Raw genomic sequence first — 16,923 nt, forward strand, 5'->3', positions numbered from 1 at the left:
GCACTTCCGTGCCGTACGTCTTTCCGAAGAACTCTTGTACCAAGTTGAAACCTTTCAGGTAGGAACTTTTATTGGGGTCGTAGAAGTGAGTGGCTGCTCCTGTTTGGTTAGCTTCGCCAGCCCTGCACTGCCACGAGAACTTCAGGGGGCGATCAAAAAGGTTCTGCCCGTTCACGATGATGCGGTGCTGGCTTAAGTTGGCGTGGATCATAGCCAATTGGTTACTAGAGTCGGCTGCGGCACCTGGGGCAAGTCCTGGTGCGTCTCCGATCCTCGATTTGGTGAAGAAGAGATATTGATAGAAAGATAGACAATTTTATTTTAACACGCTTACCATTGTCAACATACAAGTTGATTTCCACATGGGGCGTGTGCAAAAATGAAAATTACAATAAAATAGTGAACTACTTACATTTTACGATACACAAAACACTAAAATGTACATTAAATGAAGTATAGTTAGGTTAGAAAGCTATTTACAATTAGTTGAGGACATATTTGTTTTGGGAAAGTGGGAAGCGATTTTTCTTTGAAAGGTCGCTAGAGAACTAATTTCTTTAAGTTCATTTGGCAATGATTTCCAGACTTGTGGCCCATTAAATGCTAGGCTTTTTTTCATGCTATTGCTTCCTGGCTGAGGTAAGCATAGTGTTTTTTTAAAACAACGAAGTTGATAATCAGTTGATTCGCTTTTGAAACTAAATAAACTAGTAAGTGATTTTGGACCCATGTTGTTAAGCAATTTAAACATGAGCTTTGCTTTACTTTTTTGCCTTTGAATATCAAGAGGCTCCCACTCTAAAGCTCTCAAAGCAATTTCGTGATCAACAACATTACTCATGTTTGCGATGATTCTAGCAGCTCGATTTTGAAGTTTTTGTAAGCGTTTGGATTGAGTTTCGCCAAACACGTCCCAAACTTCACAGCAGTAAGTAAAGTAAGGATGTATAAGAGCGTTGTAAATGGAAAGAAGATTGTCCTTATGGACATAGTCTTTAGCTCGACGAAGAGCTGATATCCCTGAGGCAATCTTCTTACAAATATTGTCAGTATTTTTTCTTCCACGACAAGTGCTGATCGAGGGTCACACCAAGAGACTTAGAATCCCAAACTTGTTTTATTGTTTTGTTTTCTATCGCTATGTTTGGTTGCTGATTTGCTATACTTTTAATAATTGGTTTAGAGCCAATCAACATAAATTCAGTCTTTGCAACATTTAGGCTTAGTTTATTAGCAATCAACCACCTTCTTAGGCATTCCAGATCGAAATTCATAGCAGCTTCAACTTCAGTAAGTGAGTTTCCTGCTGCTGTTAAATTTGTATCATCGGCAAACAATCTGGGTTTTGTCTTTTGTAGGCATTGAGGTAGATCATTAATGTATAATAAAAACAGTAGTGGTCCTAGAATAGAACCTTGTGGTACACCACACTTGACCAACTGTTCAGATGAAATTGTTCCATTTATCTGACATAACTGAGTACGGTTGGTAAAGTAACATGTTAATAAAGACAAAGCGTCTTCTTTTATGCCATAGTGTTCAAGCTTGCTTAATAAAATTTCATGATCTACAGTATCAAAAGCCTTTTTTAAGTCAATAAATACCACTAGGTTGAATTATTTTTTGTCAATATTCATATACCAGCTATTGGTACAGTCCAGTAAGGCAGTAGCTGTTGAGTGATGTTTTCGGAGAGTCACTTAATAGGTGAAATTTATTCAAATAATCATAAAGTTGGTTGTATAAAATCCTTTCCTTAATTTTGCTGATTGCTGGCAAAACAGAGATTGGTCTGTAGTTGGTAGGCAAATTCTTTTGCCCATTTTTAAATAAAGGAATTAGTCTTGCAATTTTCCATTCATTAGGGAAAGTGCATAATGTAATGGAAAGCTGTATATGATCCGCGATTTCAGATACAAATTATCTCTACTACCAGTTCCATATCAAAGTTATTTGACTTTAAAAAAGTGAAAAAATCACAGAGTGATTTTTAGCATGCAAAAAAACATCTTAAACCTATCCTTGTGCAAGTGAACAAGGTAAATATAAAAATTCAATGTTTGTACAAGACATCGAGCTTAAAACAGCCTTATAAAGGCGCTATATTTTAAGATCAATCACAGACTTAAAAAAGTCAATTTTTTGTCACTCGTTATCAATGGCGGCAATCATGAGTGGTTTCAAAGATGGCAGCCAAAATAACATTCCAGTTATTTTACAGTTCGATGGTTCAAAGTCATGACTTCATCCAAAACTTGCGTTCTCATTAGACCTCTGAGTTTAGTGATAGCTGTTTTGAACACTCTAAAAAATTTCAAAATTGCATAATAAAATTTTCAAGAGAAGATTTAGTGTTAAAGTAAATATTGCAGCTCAAATATTTCAATTCAGAGCTATGATAGTGAACGTTTATGTGAGGGAAAATGGTGACGTTAAGGAAATGCAAAGATTTTACCGATTTTAATAAAAGTATAATACTACCTGATCTTTTTTCTCGATTAATAAGCAGGATAGTAAAACTAACTGTTTGTGTATTTCTTTAAAGATATCAATGAATGTACCCTTTCTACCCATAACTGTCACAAGAAAGCAACCTGTACCAATAAATTAGGATCATTTTCATGTAAATGTAATATTGGTTATTCGGGAAATGGAATTCTTTGCAAAGGTTAGTATTTTAAAGTCAGCCTTCCACAATGGTCTATTCATTTGATAGAATCGCAACAAAAGGCGAATTGTGAAAGTTAATCACAAGCCAAGTTTAATTTCCATTGAATTATTACAATGGCATTACTGGTGTCATCTTTTGGCAAAACTCCATTGATTTGAAACAATCTACGTATTGTAAATATATTTATTATTGTTATAGGTGTTAATGAATGTTCTCTTTCATTTGACATTTGTCATCCAAAGTTAACCTCGTCATCTAATCATAATTACAGTTTGAAACGTTTTCTGCCTAAAATTGTTGAAATTTGCGCAAATTTCTATGTGATTAAGCTTTTCAAATAAAAATCAATTGGGCAAGTGAAACAATACATTTTCACACCGACCAATACAGATATGACGTAAAATTAATTGCCCTGGTTTGCAAAAGATTAAAAATAGTAAAGGCAAGAAACCTGAAGAAAACAATGTTTTAATGAAATTTTAAAGTAAAATAAATTTTAATAAGTTTTAAAAACATTATAAATATGATCCAATAATATTTTATATATAACTTTTGCACGATGTAACCAGATTTTTTTAGTGGTTTTCTATCAAACTGTTAAGCTAATTTTACTTAATGTGCAAAGTTTTACAAGATTTTGATTTCTATTAATTTTTCCTGATTTCATGAAGCATGTGATAACGTAATTAGATCTAAGCCACGTTTGCACTAGCAAAGCCAACCCATTTTTTCGCCATCAATAGCAACACGTGAATGGGATAATGATTATATAGATAGTAGGAGTTTAGTTACTGTGTTACGTTAATTTGTTTGTCTCGTTATTATATCATCATTTGAAGCAAATAGCGGCATTTTGGTCTAAATAATTGTCTTAGAAAATCAGGGTTTCATTAAGTACATCTTTCGTTCCTGGCTGTGATAATTAGGGATCAAACTCTTTGATAGCTGTACACTTAACTGTAATTTTCTCTTCATCACAAACTTAAGGCAGTTGGCTAAAGTGCATGGGCATCTCTTGTGAGATGAAGGCAGAGATCTAGAGCTACAAATATTTTTGTAATCTCTTCAAAAAGTAGGCATATTAGAGATTTATCACAATTAAGGCGGCTTTCTCGACTATAATTATTTGCCCTAACCTGATAATCTTTTATAGAGATAAAACCGTGCCAGCCAAATCCTTGTAAAACAAGGGTATTTGTACGAAAAAGGATATACATTCTCGTGTGAATGTGCTGATGGTTTTAAAGGCAAAACCTGTGAAGGTTTGCACATTTATGACTTCTTTTTTATAATATATAACAGAAATGCTCTGACTTGTGTATGAGAGATCTTATACTGCCATGACTACGTAATCAAACATTAAGTGTTATGTTAGTTTTGTATTTGCTTGATCTTGTAAAGATTTCAAAGTGCTAAAGTTTTTGAGGTGATCACGAAACGTCAGTGTAAAATATTGTGGATTGTTAACAGCATACTTATGCTGAAGTATATTAATGATTAACTTTTTCCATGAAAGTATGTGGTTCGAATTCTAAATTTTTCTAAAAAGTCAGTTTTATTTTTGAAAAAAATTCAACAATACTTTGATAGACTTTTCCACTACTGCTGTTCATGATATTTAGGAAAATTAAGACCACCATCATGCTCGGGATTTAACGAATCAACTGATTTGCCTTTCTCTTCTAAAATATATTTTTCATTTTTAGTTGGAGTTTGTGATCATTCCCCTTGCAAAAATGGTGCCCAATGTCTTTTTGAGGGCAATTCATACAAATGTAACTGTCCTCCTAACTTTGTTGGATTTCACTGTGAAAAGGGTAAATATTTGAAGTCATGACGTGTTATGAGACTTTAAATGAAAGTTGCTTTATCTCAAGAGTTCTGACCACAAGTCAATAAATATTGAAAACAAAATGCAAACATGCGATGCACAGCTCATATAGCTTAAAATGAAACCATAGTATTATGTGGAAATGAAAGCAACGACTTTAGTACAATAATTATGAATGTTTTTTAAGCTAGTAGGTTTACTTTATTTAAACGAAAAAAAATTCTTCAGAACTTTAGTTCTATATTACTATTATTTTTACTAGTGATTAAAAATTCTGAAGTATATTATTATGCTTTTTTAAGAGCTTCCAAGTCCTTGCAAGCCAAATCCATGCAAAAATGGTGGACAATGCAACGTATTTGGCAACAGTTACACGTGTAAGTGCAAGCCTAAGTTTGGCGGTAACAACTGTGAACATTCTGAAAGTAAGTATAAAGAAAAAATTGATTTCCTTCTTACCTGATTTTAATAGCTTCAAATGAATCTGTTAGTTCAAATTATTTTCTTAACATTGGTTTCCATGAATCAGATCTAAGCAGCACTCATTTCATTGGATCTAAAGTTATCATTTGGATCGTTCCATTGATGTAATAAGTCAATTTTGTTTTGCTCTATTGTCTATTTTTGTTATTTGTTGATGCTGCTGAAATTTATAAAATAAACACATTAATATGTGTGCGAAGATAAGTCGTTGGTCGTCTTTGCATTAGACTGTGCAAACGGATCTTAGCTGAACTAATCAACTCAATCAATCAATCAATACGAATTTAAAAATTTTACGGAGTTAGATATAATTAAGCACGATGAAACAACTATAGATACACAGGGTAGTTTTGACAAATTAAAGCCAGGCTCCAATATGTGGAAACATGCGAATTTTGTCATTTGAATGAAATTTAATCGGAATAAAACACTACTCATTCCACCCACAATTTTTCCATCATACAAATTTATTTTTACTTTTAGAAGAGATCAGAGTTTTTATTTTTTTAACAAACAGATGATCTTTTTCCCTTTACTTAGCGTCATGTTATGCTTCTGGTGATCCTCATTACACCTCATTTGATGGCAAAAGATTCGATTTCATGGGAGACTGTGAATACGTGTTTGCAAAAGACTGTAGCAAAGACAAACTTTTTGAAGTCCGTACTAAAAACGTTATTTGTGGAAAGAGTGCGACCTGTACAAAATATGTCAGCATCATTATAGCTGGAAACTCAATTTTGATGACACGTCAGCGTGGTACAGCAGTTGTAAATAGGGTTAGGCTGTCAAAGTTCCCAATAATCCGTCCCGGTATGAGTTTTAACGTTATTTTATTCGTATTTGTTCATACGTCTTGACGCTGAGTGAATTAATGCTCATGATGGAGCTTCTGAGTAGAACGGAATGGATAAAAAACATTGGTTTATTTTTTAATGCTTTAAATATTAATGTCTTTATTTAAGGATTCGAAATCACCAATCCCAGTAGGAGTTCGCTGATTGTTAAAACTCACATCGGAGTATCAGTGAGTTGGAACTTTTGGATGAATGTAAAGGTCACAGTTTCTGGTAAATACAAGGGAAAGTTATGCAACACATCTCTATGTGGCAACAACAATGGTGATAAAAATGACGACATTCACTACAGTAAAAGATGTGCTCCACCACCAGCAGTGTGTATTCCTGATTCCAAAAAGAAAGCAGCGATGAATAAATGTCACTTGATGAGCGATATTAGCTCTCCGTTCTACCGTGCATGTAATCGATTTAGTAGCGCGGAAACTTTGATCAGTAATTGCAAATATGACGCATGTCGTTGCATCGATCCAATGAAATGTGTTTGTAACGCTTTTGCTGCTTACAGTAAACTTTGTGTTGAATATGGTGGTGTTCTTGACTGGAGATTCAATGGAACTTATTTGTATCCAAAACTCAAAGAATGTGGTAAGGATAACTCAATAAACTTACATTTTTTTCTTCTTTATTTTTCTTATTGTGATACAAAGCACCAATTTAGCTTTTTAAAAATCAATCGATCAGTCATAAATCATAAATAAATATGTGTTGTTTTTTCAATGCAGAACAAACATGCAGCAACAAAGAAGAAATTTTCACAGAATGTGGATCTGCTTGTGCAAAAACATGTCGTGATATATCACGTGGTCTAAACTGCAGTGAAACCTGCATTCCCGGTTGTTATTGTCCCAAAGGATCTTACTTGGATGACAAGAATCATTGTGTTCCTGTGAAGAAATGCCCATGTTTCTTTGAAGGAAAGTATTATAAAGCTGGCGAAAATGTCAAAGTTGGACGATGTAAAACATGGTAGATATTTTTTTATTTTGATAAGAATGTTACATCACTGTATTATACCTATTTTCATTTTTTCTTCAGTACGTGTAATATGGGAGCTATGGCTTGTGTCAAAGATCGAAAATGCTCCACTAATGGTAAGAATAACATTAGCTTTTTAAAACTTAAAATTTTAAGCATTGCAACGCAAAATGCATTGTCTAAAGGTATACATTTGTTGTAAAATTTGATGTAAATAATTCAGTTATTGTATATGTTTTTCAAAGTATAACAATGTATAACAAAGTATAACAATGAGCTGTTGGACTATTTAGCTTTTACATGTGGATATTGTAGTTGGACTATTTAGCTTTTACATGTGGATATTGTAGTTGGACTATTTAGCTTTTACATGTGGATAAAGTTTGTTAAACACATCTCATCTCTTTTTCTTACTAAATGCTTGTGCGAAACCTTTCTAAATAACGCTATGAAATATTTATATACCTTTATAGGTCCTTGTGAGTCTTTCCCTTGTAAAAATGACGGTGCTTGTAGCGAGAATGGGAATAGTTTCATTTGTACTTGTACCAAAGAATATAAAGGAAAAACATGTGAAGGTTTGTTATTCATGAAGGTTTGTCATCTTTGTAAAGATGACTTTCAAAAATGAAATATTGGTCATCACTAATATTCATGAATTTACTTTATTCAAAGTCAAAAATATAAAATTATCAAATTACAAAATAAGTTGTTTTTCCTCTAAGTAAGCATGATCAATTAGAAACTCGGGTTGCAGTCTTTTGCTGCTTAATATGGAAACAGTTTCGATTACTCTGTTTGTAAATTGTGTTCACGATTAAAAACGTCATTGCAGACAATTGCTAAGTTTACGCATGTTTTAATTAAATGTAAGAAAAATACTTTTTCCCTAATGTAATAATTTTGCTTTGCAGTTCCAGTACCAACACCGTGTGACTCGCGTCCTTGTAAAAATAACGGTATTTGTACAAACAACGGAAGTACATTTTCGTGCGAATGTGATTATGGTTTTGAAGGCAAAACGTGCGAAGGTTTGCTTAAAACTTGAATTTTTTTTTTAGTGATTTGTTCAAAAACACTTTGTCTGCGTATAAATTAGTCAAATGAGGATCTATTTATTATTATATAATAATTATAAAAAATGGAACTTGGTTTTAAAGTCACTGGAATTAGCACATATAGTATTTCATTAAAATATTTTGAACACGGATTATGATATTAAAAAAGGATCACATGACACGACTAACAGTTATGATAAAAACGACAGTTTTTTAAAGCATTTCGCTGCCAAGTTTTGTATAAATATTTTTTACGTAGTTATGAATCCATGTGCAAAACAACCATGTAAAAATGACGGTGTTTGTAAAACGAATGGATCTTCTTATCAATGTGAATGTAAATTTGGTTTCAGAGGAAAGACTTGCCAATGTGAGTGTATTTGTACAATTTCATATCTCCTTTACTTTGTATTTTTCCTTTTGTAACCAGGTCGGATTAATTTCTGCGGAGTCATGGGCTCACGCACAATACATTTTATCACACGACGTTAATGGAGTTTGTTTAAACATGGTTTAATATACACACGGTTTTTCTATTTAGATATTGATGCTTGTACTAAAAATCCATGTAAGAATGGTGGTACTTGTACAAATGTTGGATCTTCTCATCAATGTAAATGTACATCTGATTTTACTGGAAAGAATTGTGAGGGTAAGCGTGTTTTGTAAATTTTTCCATCTGTCTCACCTTCCCTTGTTTTATTTTTTGCCGTTATTATGTTTCCTAACTGGGAACGAATTTAGATTTTGAAATTTTAATAACAAAATGCATTAACATAAGCGAAACTCTTTCGTTGAACGACTGCTTTTTGTCAAATAAAACAGAGCGCATAACATTTTTCTTTCAAAGAGCACGCACCGTTTGTAGCTGCGACAGTTTTTTTTATTTCGTCGTTACTAGTATTAGAGGTTGCATATAGAGAAAATTCTAAGCAATAAATTAATGAAAACATAAAATGATTATTAACTTTGAATCCCCCTCTTTGAATTCAAGCCTATTTGGGGATAGTTACATTTGCCTTCCTCAACCCAAAACCCATTTTGACTCTCTTAAAGATGATTACGTTGTTTGCTACGTCTTTCATGTAATGAGGAAGGAAAAATAGAAACAGAATTGAAATGAAAGCAATGTTTGTTCCCAGTTGGAGTTAATTTTGATCAAAGGCTATCAAACACTTTGATTTCTTTTAAAAGTTTTACGTTGCTGTCCTAGCTGAGATATAGAAATATTTCACCATTTTTTTAATGATTTTTATCTTATTTTTAATAGTATATGACATAACTTTTTAACTTCACTGTGTAATCATACTTTCACTGTTAATAATGGAAGTTTATTTTCAACTTAAATAATCATATCGTAAGACCTGCCTGAAAATCACCTTGTTGTAAGTGTACTGCAATACTGTAATAATAATAATAAAAAATGCTGTATACTAGGACTGTTGATTTTCTAAGAGAAATAAATTATCTTTTTCATTTCAGTCAGTGCTTTACCTGTCTGCACTAATGCAGATTGGACGAAATCTTTTAACAAAAAGGGATGGTCAAAATGTCGTACCAAAAATAATTTTATCACTGGCTTATATCGCAGCAGATATACCAGAAGATTTGATAGAATTTCCCGTCTAGAGCATGCAAAATGCTGCACATCTCATCCAAAATATACTGCACAAAAAAGTATATGCGTAAATGGTAACTGGTGGAATTCTTTCAACAGGTTAGTAGCTAACTTTCCCAGAAAAAAAATTTAGCTAGTTATTATATGTTAGATTATGAAGCACGTATATGCTAATGATGTTATGGTGAAAATGAACCAAGCAGTGATAGAAATCTCGGCGGGCTGGAAATCTCTCGTCTTTTTTTTTGAAAATATGGCAGAAATTTACAGAGTTGTGGAAAACAAATGAATGTAGCTACTGAAATTTAGAAAAAATGATGTTTGAAAATGAACAATACCACGGGCTATGCAATTCATACATAAATCTAATCATCTCCAATCTTTACTTTTATTTTATGTTTTGGATGTTGTAAATTATAGCTAACATCTATCCTATTTTTTAGAGAAACAATCCATGAGAACAGCTGGGTAAAATAGTTTATAGCTACAGTTTTGGGGGTTTGCCATTGAATTCTCAAAGTTAGCACAGCCAGAAGTAATTTGTGAAATATTTTACAAATTCTACGCCCTGACCTCCCACCTCAAGAACTGAATGTCTGTCAGAAGTACAAATCGCAAAAAAATAGAAATTTTACGTGCATCGCCGAGTCGTGAATTGTTTTAACGATTCAATTAGCTAATAAGTGCGTATACCTAATGGTTGCATGGGTTTTTATTAGTCATATCTATTGCGTTTTGTGCAATATTGTTCTTCTAATCAATTTTGAGCACTGATCTATATAAGTAGGCTATTGGGAGTAAGATAGTAAGACTTTGTTTTTGTGAAGTTTCCTCGTTATTATTGTTCGCTCAACTAAAATTAGCAACTCTAACAGCTTTTTAAAAATAATGCGACGTCTTCAAAAAGCTAGAATTCTCAAAGAGAAAAAAACTAATAAAAAAAGAAAGGGGAAATTTTAGGGAAGAATAATATTTAGATATTTATATATTGCCAGACACACTCACAGCTCCCATAGTCAGACAATATTAAGACAAAGTCATCTTTTCCATTTTTATATGTCATTTCTTTATGCAATGAATTTAATTGCACTTAGCAATGCAAATAATTCTACTCATAATGCATAAGCGCAAATTTTCGGGGGGATCTTTTTCACAGAATATTACATTTGTACATTTTAGACTTATGGTCTCAGAAAATAGGATACAGCTATAGTCATGGGTTGCTAATGCTATTTAAAATAGCAACAAAATTTCTGTGTGCCATCAATGCTCAATAAACAAGGCTATCCACTCATTTCTAGAAATATTGTATTTTAGAAAAGGCAAATGGAGTGTTTGCCCAAGAGGCTATTTTCTAAATGGTCTCTATCGTTCTCGTGGTAACCGATTACGCAACATCGAGGCAGGAAAATGTTGCAAACCTGTGAATCCTCCCAACAAATATGGTTCTTGTCATTATCAATATGTCAAATACAAATTAAGCAAGAAAGGTTGGGTGACATGTAATGGAAAGAAATTCTACATCACTGGGTTCAAAAGAGATTGTCGTGGCAGTTGGCTTCACGACATTGCTGTTTTCAAATGCTGTGAAATGTGGACTGGTAAGAATGACAAAAGCGTCTTTCATTTTTATAATCATTTTTAAATGAAAATAAATATTTTGACAATCTTTCTTTTTTTAGCTTGAAGCTCTTTAGCATCTCCTCAATTAATCGAAAGGAAAGTTTTGCTCTTAGGAAAAAAGCGATAGCCGAAGTTGCTTATAGAAAGAATTTGTTTAGATACTTACTTAGCATATTGTTCAATAAAAATTTGCAGAAAAAAAAATGTGTATATCTTTAATCTTTCATGCCACTGATCTCAGTGATTTCACTGATCTTCAGCTTTTCAGTATAATCGGCACATCACCAATTATCTGCATACATATAGCAATAAGAGCTACTGAATTGCAACACTTTGTTACTGAAATATTTTGTTAGACTTTATCTGCATTCTGCAGTTGCATTTTAAAGTTCGTTTTAGTTCATCATAGAAGACCTCGGTCCGATATATCTCAGTAAAGACTGAGATAGCGAGGTTATTAAAAGGTTTATTATATGGCATTGTTTAACATGACACGAAGCTTTCTTTCTTTCTCATCTTTGCTGTTCTGTACGGGTTGTTTTTCACTCTTCTAGTTTTTGTCAGTAAAAAAAGAAATCGTTTCAAACTCTATAGTCTGGATAGTTGAACTGTTTTTCAAGTGTCTATCCTTCGACTCACATTCGTGAAACATTTTTGTTTCATTTTCTTGGGCTTAGCTGTTTGCCTTACGAAGTTTGTTTACATTTGACTGTAAAATTACGCGTTTTGGACCGTGGTCCATTACGGGGAAATAGTTGATCGGCAAAACATGTTTCTGCACCAATCAAAGAGCACCATTTTGCCGGAAGTGACGCTTGCCTTATAATAAATAGTTCATTTATGATAATTTTGAATAAAATTGTTGATTATTATTGCATTAAAACTGAAGCAAGTTTGCCTATGATGTAAATCTAGCACTGTTTCTTTTTCTGCAGTCCAAGTTTTGTTGAAACCAATAATGCACAAAATTTTGTCTTGATTAGTCATCTCGCTCTGAGTTGCTCATGCAATCAGCTTGTGATAAAATATATTCCTAGAACAAAGAAATGAGGTTGAAAAATTGTTAAATCATATTATATTTCGTAGAGCATTAAAAAACTTTTGGGTTTAGTGAAGATGTAGTAAAATGACATGTTCAGAGCAAGTTAATCCGCTGGGAGACTAGAAATGTTATTAAAGTGATCTCATCAATGAAATGTGTGGGTGCAATAACTGTCAATCAGCAATTGCTATTCCTATTAGCGTTTTTTGAATCAGGGAGTGAACATAACTTTGGCTTTTGGGGCTTTGTTTTCATTAAAATACACAGTACATGTTATGTTGAAGCATTTCATTGCCGTTAACCGTCTCTCTTAAAAAGCGTGAAAATTCGTGAAAAATCGTGAAAATTTAAATTGAATTTTATCTACTGATCTTGTCAACAGATTGATAATTTATAGCATATGCAAATACTTTGTTAAGCGGCCGAATTATAAAATGCTCTGGTAATAAGGCCGAAATCACCTTGGTCTAACTTCAGAATATGTCAAATTGATAAATTGTGTCACATGCAATTACAGAAAAAAAATCTTCGATGATACAAAGGAGGATTTATATTTTTTGCTTGTGCTTACTACAATACGGCCACTATAACTACCATATCAACTAAGCTGTTACACATAACTGCTTGGAATAAACACTGGCAAAAATCGCCGCATCTTAGTTCGAATAAATCAAAAAATTACCAGAGAATTAACATCCAAAAGAAATGATGAGATCTCCTGTTTACACGTTGTTTGTGAGAGTATAAATTATAAAATACACAGAAATTGCAAACTTACATAGCTGCTCCATGAATAGTTGACGATTGCAGAAACTTTTTTCTGGATTTTGTAGTTGATATTGTAAAGCATAGAAAATAATCACACAAACTATAGTTGTATTTGTAACGTTAGTTGTAATGAAGCATTAAAATAACTTTAAGTTGTAGTAAAGCCATAGAATGTTGTGAAAAAGCAGCAGCAATAACCTCTGCATCTTTCTTCAAATGAATGTATAATAATTACCATCAAATTATACTCTAAAATACGTTATCTGTACGTTTAACAAATGCCTTTAAACAGTTAAAAAAAAACCCTGACTCGATGATAATTTTTTGTTTACGTAGCTAGAATTTGGCAACATTAAGATAGTTGTTCGTTGAAAGATTTAAAGATGCTTTCGTAGATGTATTGTATTAAATATACTATAGCTTAGAAAATAGTGCAAACAAATGTAAGTTTTAACGTCAAATCCATAAAATGCCTTTAAGTTGTAACAAAAGCCAACTGAAAACACAAAGACCTAAAAACAATATTGATAGTTTTGTCTTTATTAGTGATTGCATACAAAACAAATACAAGAATGCATCTATATATAAATTATACATTCAAAGAAACCTTTCTAATCGTGGAAAAAGGAAACTTTGTAATTTTACCTTGCAGCATGTATAGTATATAAATAAAGGCTGCAAATGGTGTTTCAATGCACATTGAAACGACTAATCTTAATAGACGCATTTGAAACACAATCGTTGGTATTTGTTTGCATTTACACGGTGACCATTGTGGCAGTTTACGCAGAGTTCAGTATCTATGAGGTGAACAGAAAATATTTAAGTCGGAAGATCAAAGCCACGACATTGTAATTATCATGTTATTGCCAAAATGCTTCCAAAGTAAAATAAATGCAGTCCCATAGTATCTTGAATCTCGATACAGCATCCCTCACAATAGAACGCTTAGATTGTGGGACAACTCTTGAAGGTGGCATAAAGTATCCCTAAAACAGGTTTGCTTTCAAAAAAATTTTCAGTCGTTCATTTGAAACTACAAATAAGAACATTGTCTTCTCTCAAAAGTTATGAATGTAAGATGCAGAAGCCTATCTCTCCAAAATATATTATATAGCTGCTCGCTTTTCTTTCGGAAAAGCACTTTTGTTTTTGAATTTCTAAACAATATAATTTCACCAATTAATATGCCTCTATTAAGGTACTTATAGGTATTAAGGTACTGCCGTAAATTATTTTGACTTACTTTAGATCCGCCCCTCATGAGAAATATGTTTGTCGTAAGTATGTAAAGTAAACGCCATTGAGTTCTATAACAACTGAAGCGGCTGACGCCAAGAAAATAGAGGATTTGTTCCATTACTGCTGAGATTTAACGAAATTGACTGCTTTTCCGAAAATCTCACAATTTCTCTCTCCCCCCTTGAGAAAGAGTGAGGAAAAAGTATATGTGTTTTTCGCATATTTGGCAAGCAATTTTACGATGAAAATCACTGTAAACACATAAATTTCGTAAAAGCGAGTCTACTGTGACTGCCAGTTGTCGGCTTCTACGACGAATGCCTTTTTTAACGAACGGAGGTATTTGTTGGCCACATATGAATGAAGATGTGCCGGTTGGATGTTTGCAGTTAGACACTGTCTGGTCAATAGCATCTTCAGATAGTGATCAATTGTCTTCAGATAGTGATCTATAAAATAGTGTTGGTACTGCTACTGCAGCATATTCCAGAAACATTTTGCTATCCGATCACCTCTTCATGTTTTCAGCAAATTGATCAGAATACACCCTGCTCTACATTATGGGTGCTCTTTGGGATGATCGTTTCTTCATAGTATCCGCCCACTGAGTAAAGAGCAGAATCTTTTTCGCGTTAGGGAAACTATTTTGCAAACAGATTTACCGTTTCACACATTAAAAAATAAGTGAAAAAGTATGTTGATATTTAAAAGCAAAAAAAAAGGAAAACATCAGTCGGATTTTATCACTCAGGCTTCAAGTTCAATTGCTTTTCAATTTTTGATGAACAAAGAAAACAAACATCTCACCTATGAGAGCGAATTTTTTCTTTTTGTGGACATTACGATATTCAACAATTGAATGATTGAAGCGTTTGCATTTTAAAAGAAATGCCAAAGAAAGATATCGTGTTTGTTTTTGAAAAATGCTGTATAATTGGCTATAGATATCAGGGGGAGGTCGAGAATATAATTTTTCTGCAAAGCGATTATTTCAGAGGAAAAAGGTCCATTAGCCGCCATTTTTTTTGGGTCAGGTCCCAGTCCGCTTAGCCACTCAAGTTATTATAGAACTCAATGGTGACCACACACCTTAGGTTATTTATTATTGTAGTTGTCTTATTGTTGAGCGACAAGTGACAAACAAAGCTAATATCATTTCAATTTTGCCAATAACGCGAGGTACATTGTTGCCTGTTTTTATTAAATATGAAAACGGGAACCTAAATAAACCTGTTTGAAATAAGCCGATATTTGAAATTTGCATGATTCAGCAATAACTGATCCACCAGGAGGCCTTTATGCAAATGAAATAATAATTATAATGTATTTGTAGATATGGATTGTCAAGGCTAATGCCTTCTAACACCGTGACTGTAAAGATGACTACCGTTTAAGCTGTCGAATCGTCAGTAAACATCAACTTCAACAGTCCTTCTCAGGACTTTACTAATCCGGACGACACATTTACATACATGTAACGTTACTCCTGGGTTCAAACCGTTGAAACAATAATATTTACTATTTACGGCTACTGTACATTTCAAATTTCAAGCATGACATTCATTAACATTGCTTCAACGCCTCCGTGGGGAATATAAGTGTGTTTCAAGTTACGTCATGGCCGCCATGTTGGTGTTCAAATACAAAAGAAATTTTGTTAATGCTATTGTGGGCACCAGCTGTCGTGGGCCAGCCACATTGTTCGATTATTCCCTGGAGGAAGGTCATCAGATTTCCAAAAGCAACAGTTTTGTTTACACACATTTGTATTCACGTAAAGCTGTCATACTTTGCACTCTCTTGGTGTTAAAAAGAATGAACAAATATTTCTTGCTATCTTTGCCAGTCACTGTCTTGGCTTGATTGTACTTATATCTCAGTATCTGTATTTCTAACTTTGCGTGCGGTATGTCATCACACTGACACTTTAATTTTCGATATCAACTATAGACTTAGGCCCCGTTTACACTATACCGGATTTCTAACGTAGCAGATTCAGATTGAATATTCTTTTTATTAAAAGGCAGTAAAATTGTTCAACGTCAGAAACACAATCAAATAGACTAAATCTATCAGCTTAAAAAGCTTTTACACCGAACAGTAAACCCTTTCAAGCAAATGAAGATGTCGTGATGAGCGAATCCGATATAGTTTAAACGCAGCCTTAAGGACATGATTCCTCGAAATAAACATTGATGATAGGTAACCATGTCATTCTTCTTTGAATGAATGTAAACGATTACCAGAGAAATCACCAAAAGAAATGATCTGTACGTATAACATGCCTTCGTGTAAATCAAAATATCCTTAAACGATAATTCAAGCTCTTTGTGTAGAATATCTTTTCACAAAGATATCATTGAACAAAAAGAGGAATCAGAGGTGTTGCATAAGGAGATGGTTGAAAAATTTGTAGAAAAATCCTGGAGGCTGGCCTTTCTTTATAAATAATAGATACATTATGTGTTTTTATATTTGTTCTTATAATGCATAGTATTTCATTGCGAACATTAAGCATAATTTTAAAGAATAAAGCCATCCCTTTCTACCTGCCCCAATCTAAACAAGTGTAAACTAACAACTGGAATGTTAAGAGCAATCTCTCCCTATGCATTTTAGGAAGGGTCGTATATTATGTTATTTATTGTGCTAATCCAATTCGCCCTTGAAGTCGCGGGAAATGCTGTTTCCAAGGCTCTGGATTTCAAAATTTTCCGGTGGAGCATAGTTGCGCCTCCGGCGCGACATGGCG

General features: G+C 33.3%; 1 protein-coding gene and 1 long non-coding RNA gene across 2 annotated transcripts; both read left to right on the forward strand.

Moving 5' to 3' along the window:
- The first annotated feature begins 479 nt into the window (after positions 1 to 479).
- On the forward strand, positions 480 to 3,872 carry LOC124451319. Its single transcript, XR_006950405.1, has 3 exons — positions 480 to 639; positions 2,546 to 2,668; positions 3,825 to 3,872. It is a non-coding gene; the product is annotated as an uncharacterized LOC124451319 (long non-coding RNA).
- Positions 3,873 to 3,875: 3 nt separating this feature from the next.
- LOC124452070 (neurogenic locus notch homolog protein 2-like) lies at positions 3,876 to 11,323 on the forward strand (the record flags this gene model as incomplete). The annotated part of the gene is made up of 14 exons (XM_047002665.1): positions 3,876 to 3,933; positions 4,378 to 4,488; positions 4,805 to 4,927; positions 5,526 to 5,798; positions 5,951 to 6,430; positions 6,568 to 6,811; positions 6,881 to 6,936; positions 7,294 to 7,398; positions 7,735 to 7,851; positions 8,138 to 8,248; positions 8,420 to 8,530; positions 9,361 to 9,595; positions 10,814 to 11,097; positions 11,179 to 11,323. Coding segments are annotated over 14 exons (2,313 nt in total), but the record flags the coding sequence as incomplete, so codon positions are not given.
- Positions 11,324 to 16,923: the final 5,600 nt, after the last annotated feature.

This window comes from Xenia sp. Carnegie-2017, unplaced genomic scaffold (genome assembly GCF_021976095.1).
Source record: "Xenia sp. Carnegie-2017 unplaced genomic scaffold, XeniaSp_v1 HiC_scaffold_24, whole genome shotgun sequence".
NCBI lineage: Eukaryota > Metazoa > Cnidaria > Anthozoa > Malacalcyonacea > Xeniidae > Xenia > Xenia sp. Carnegie-2017.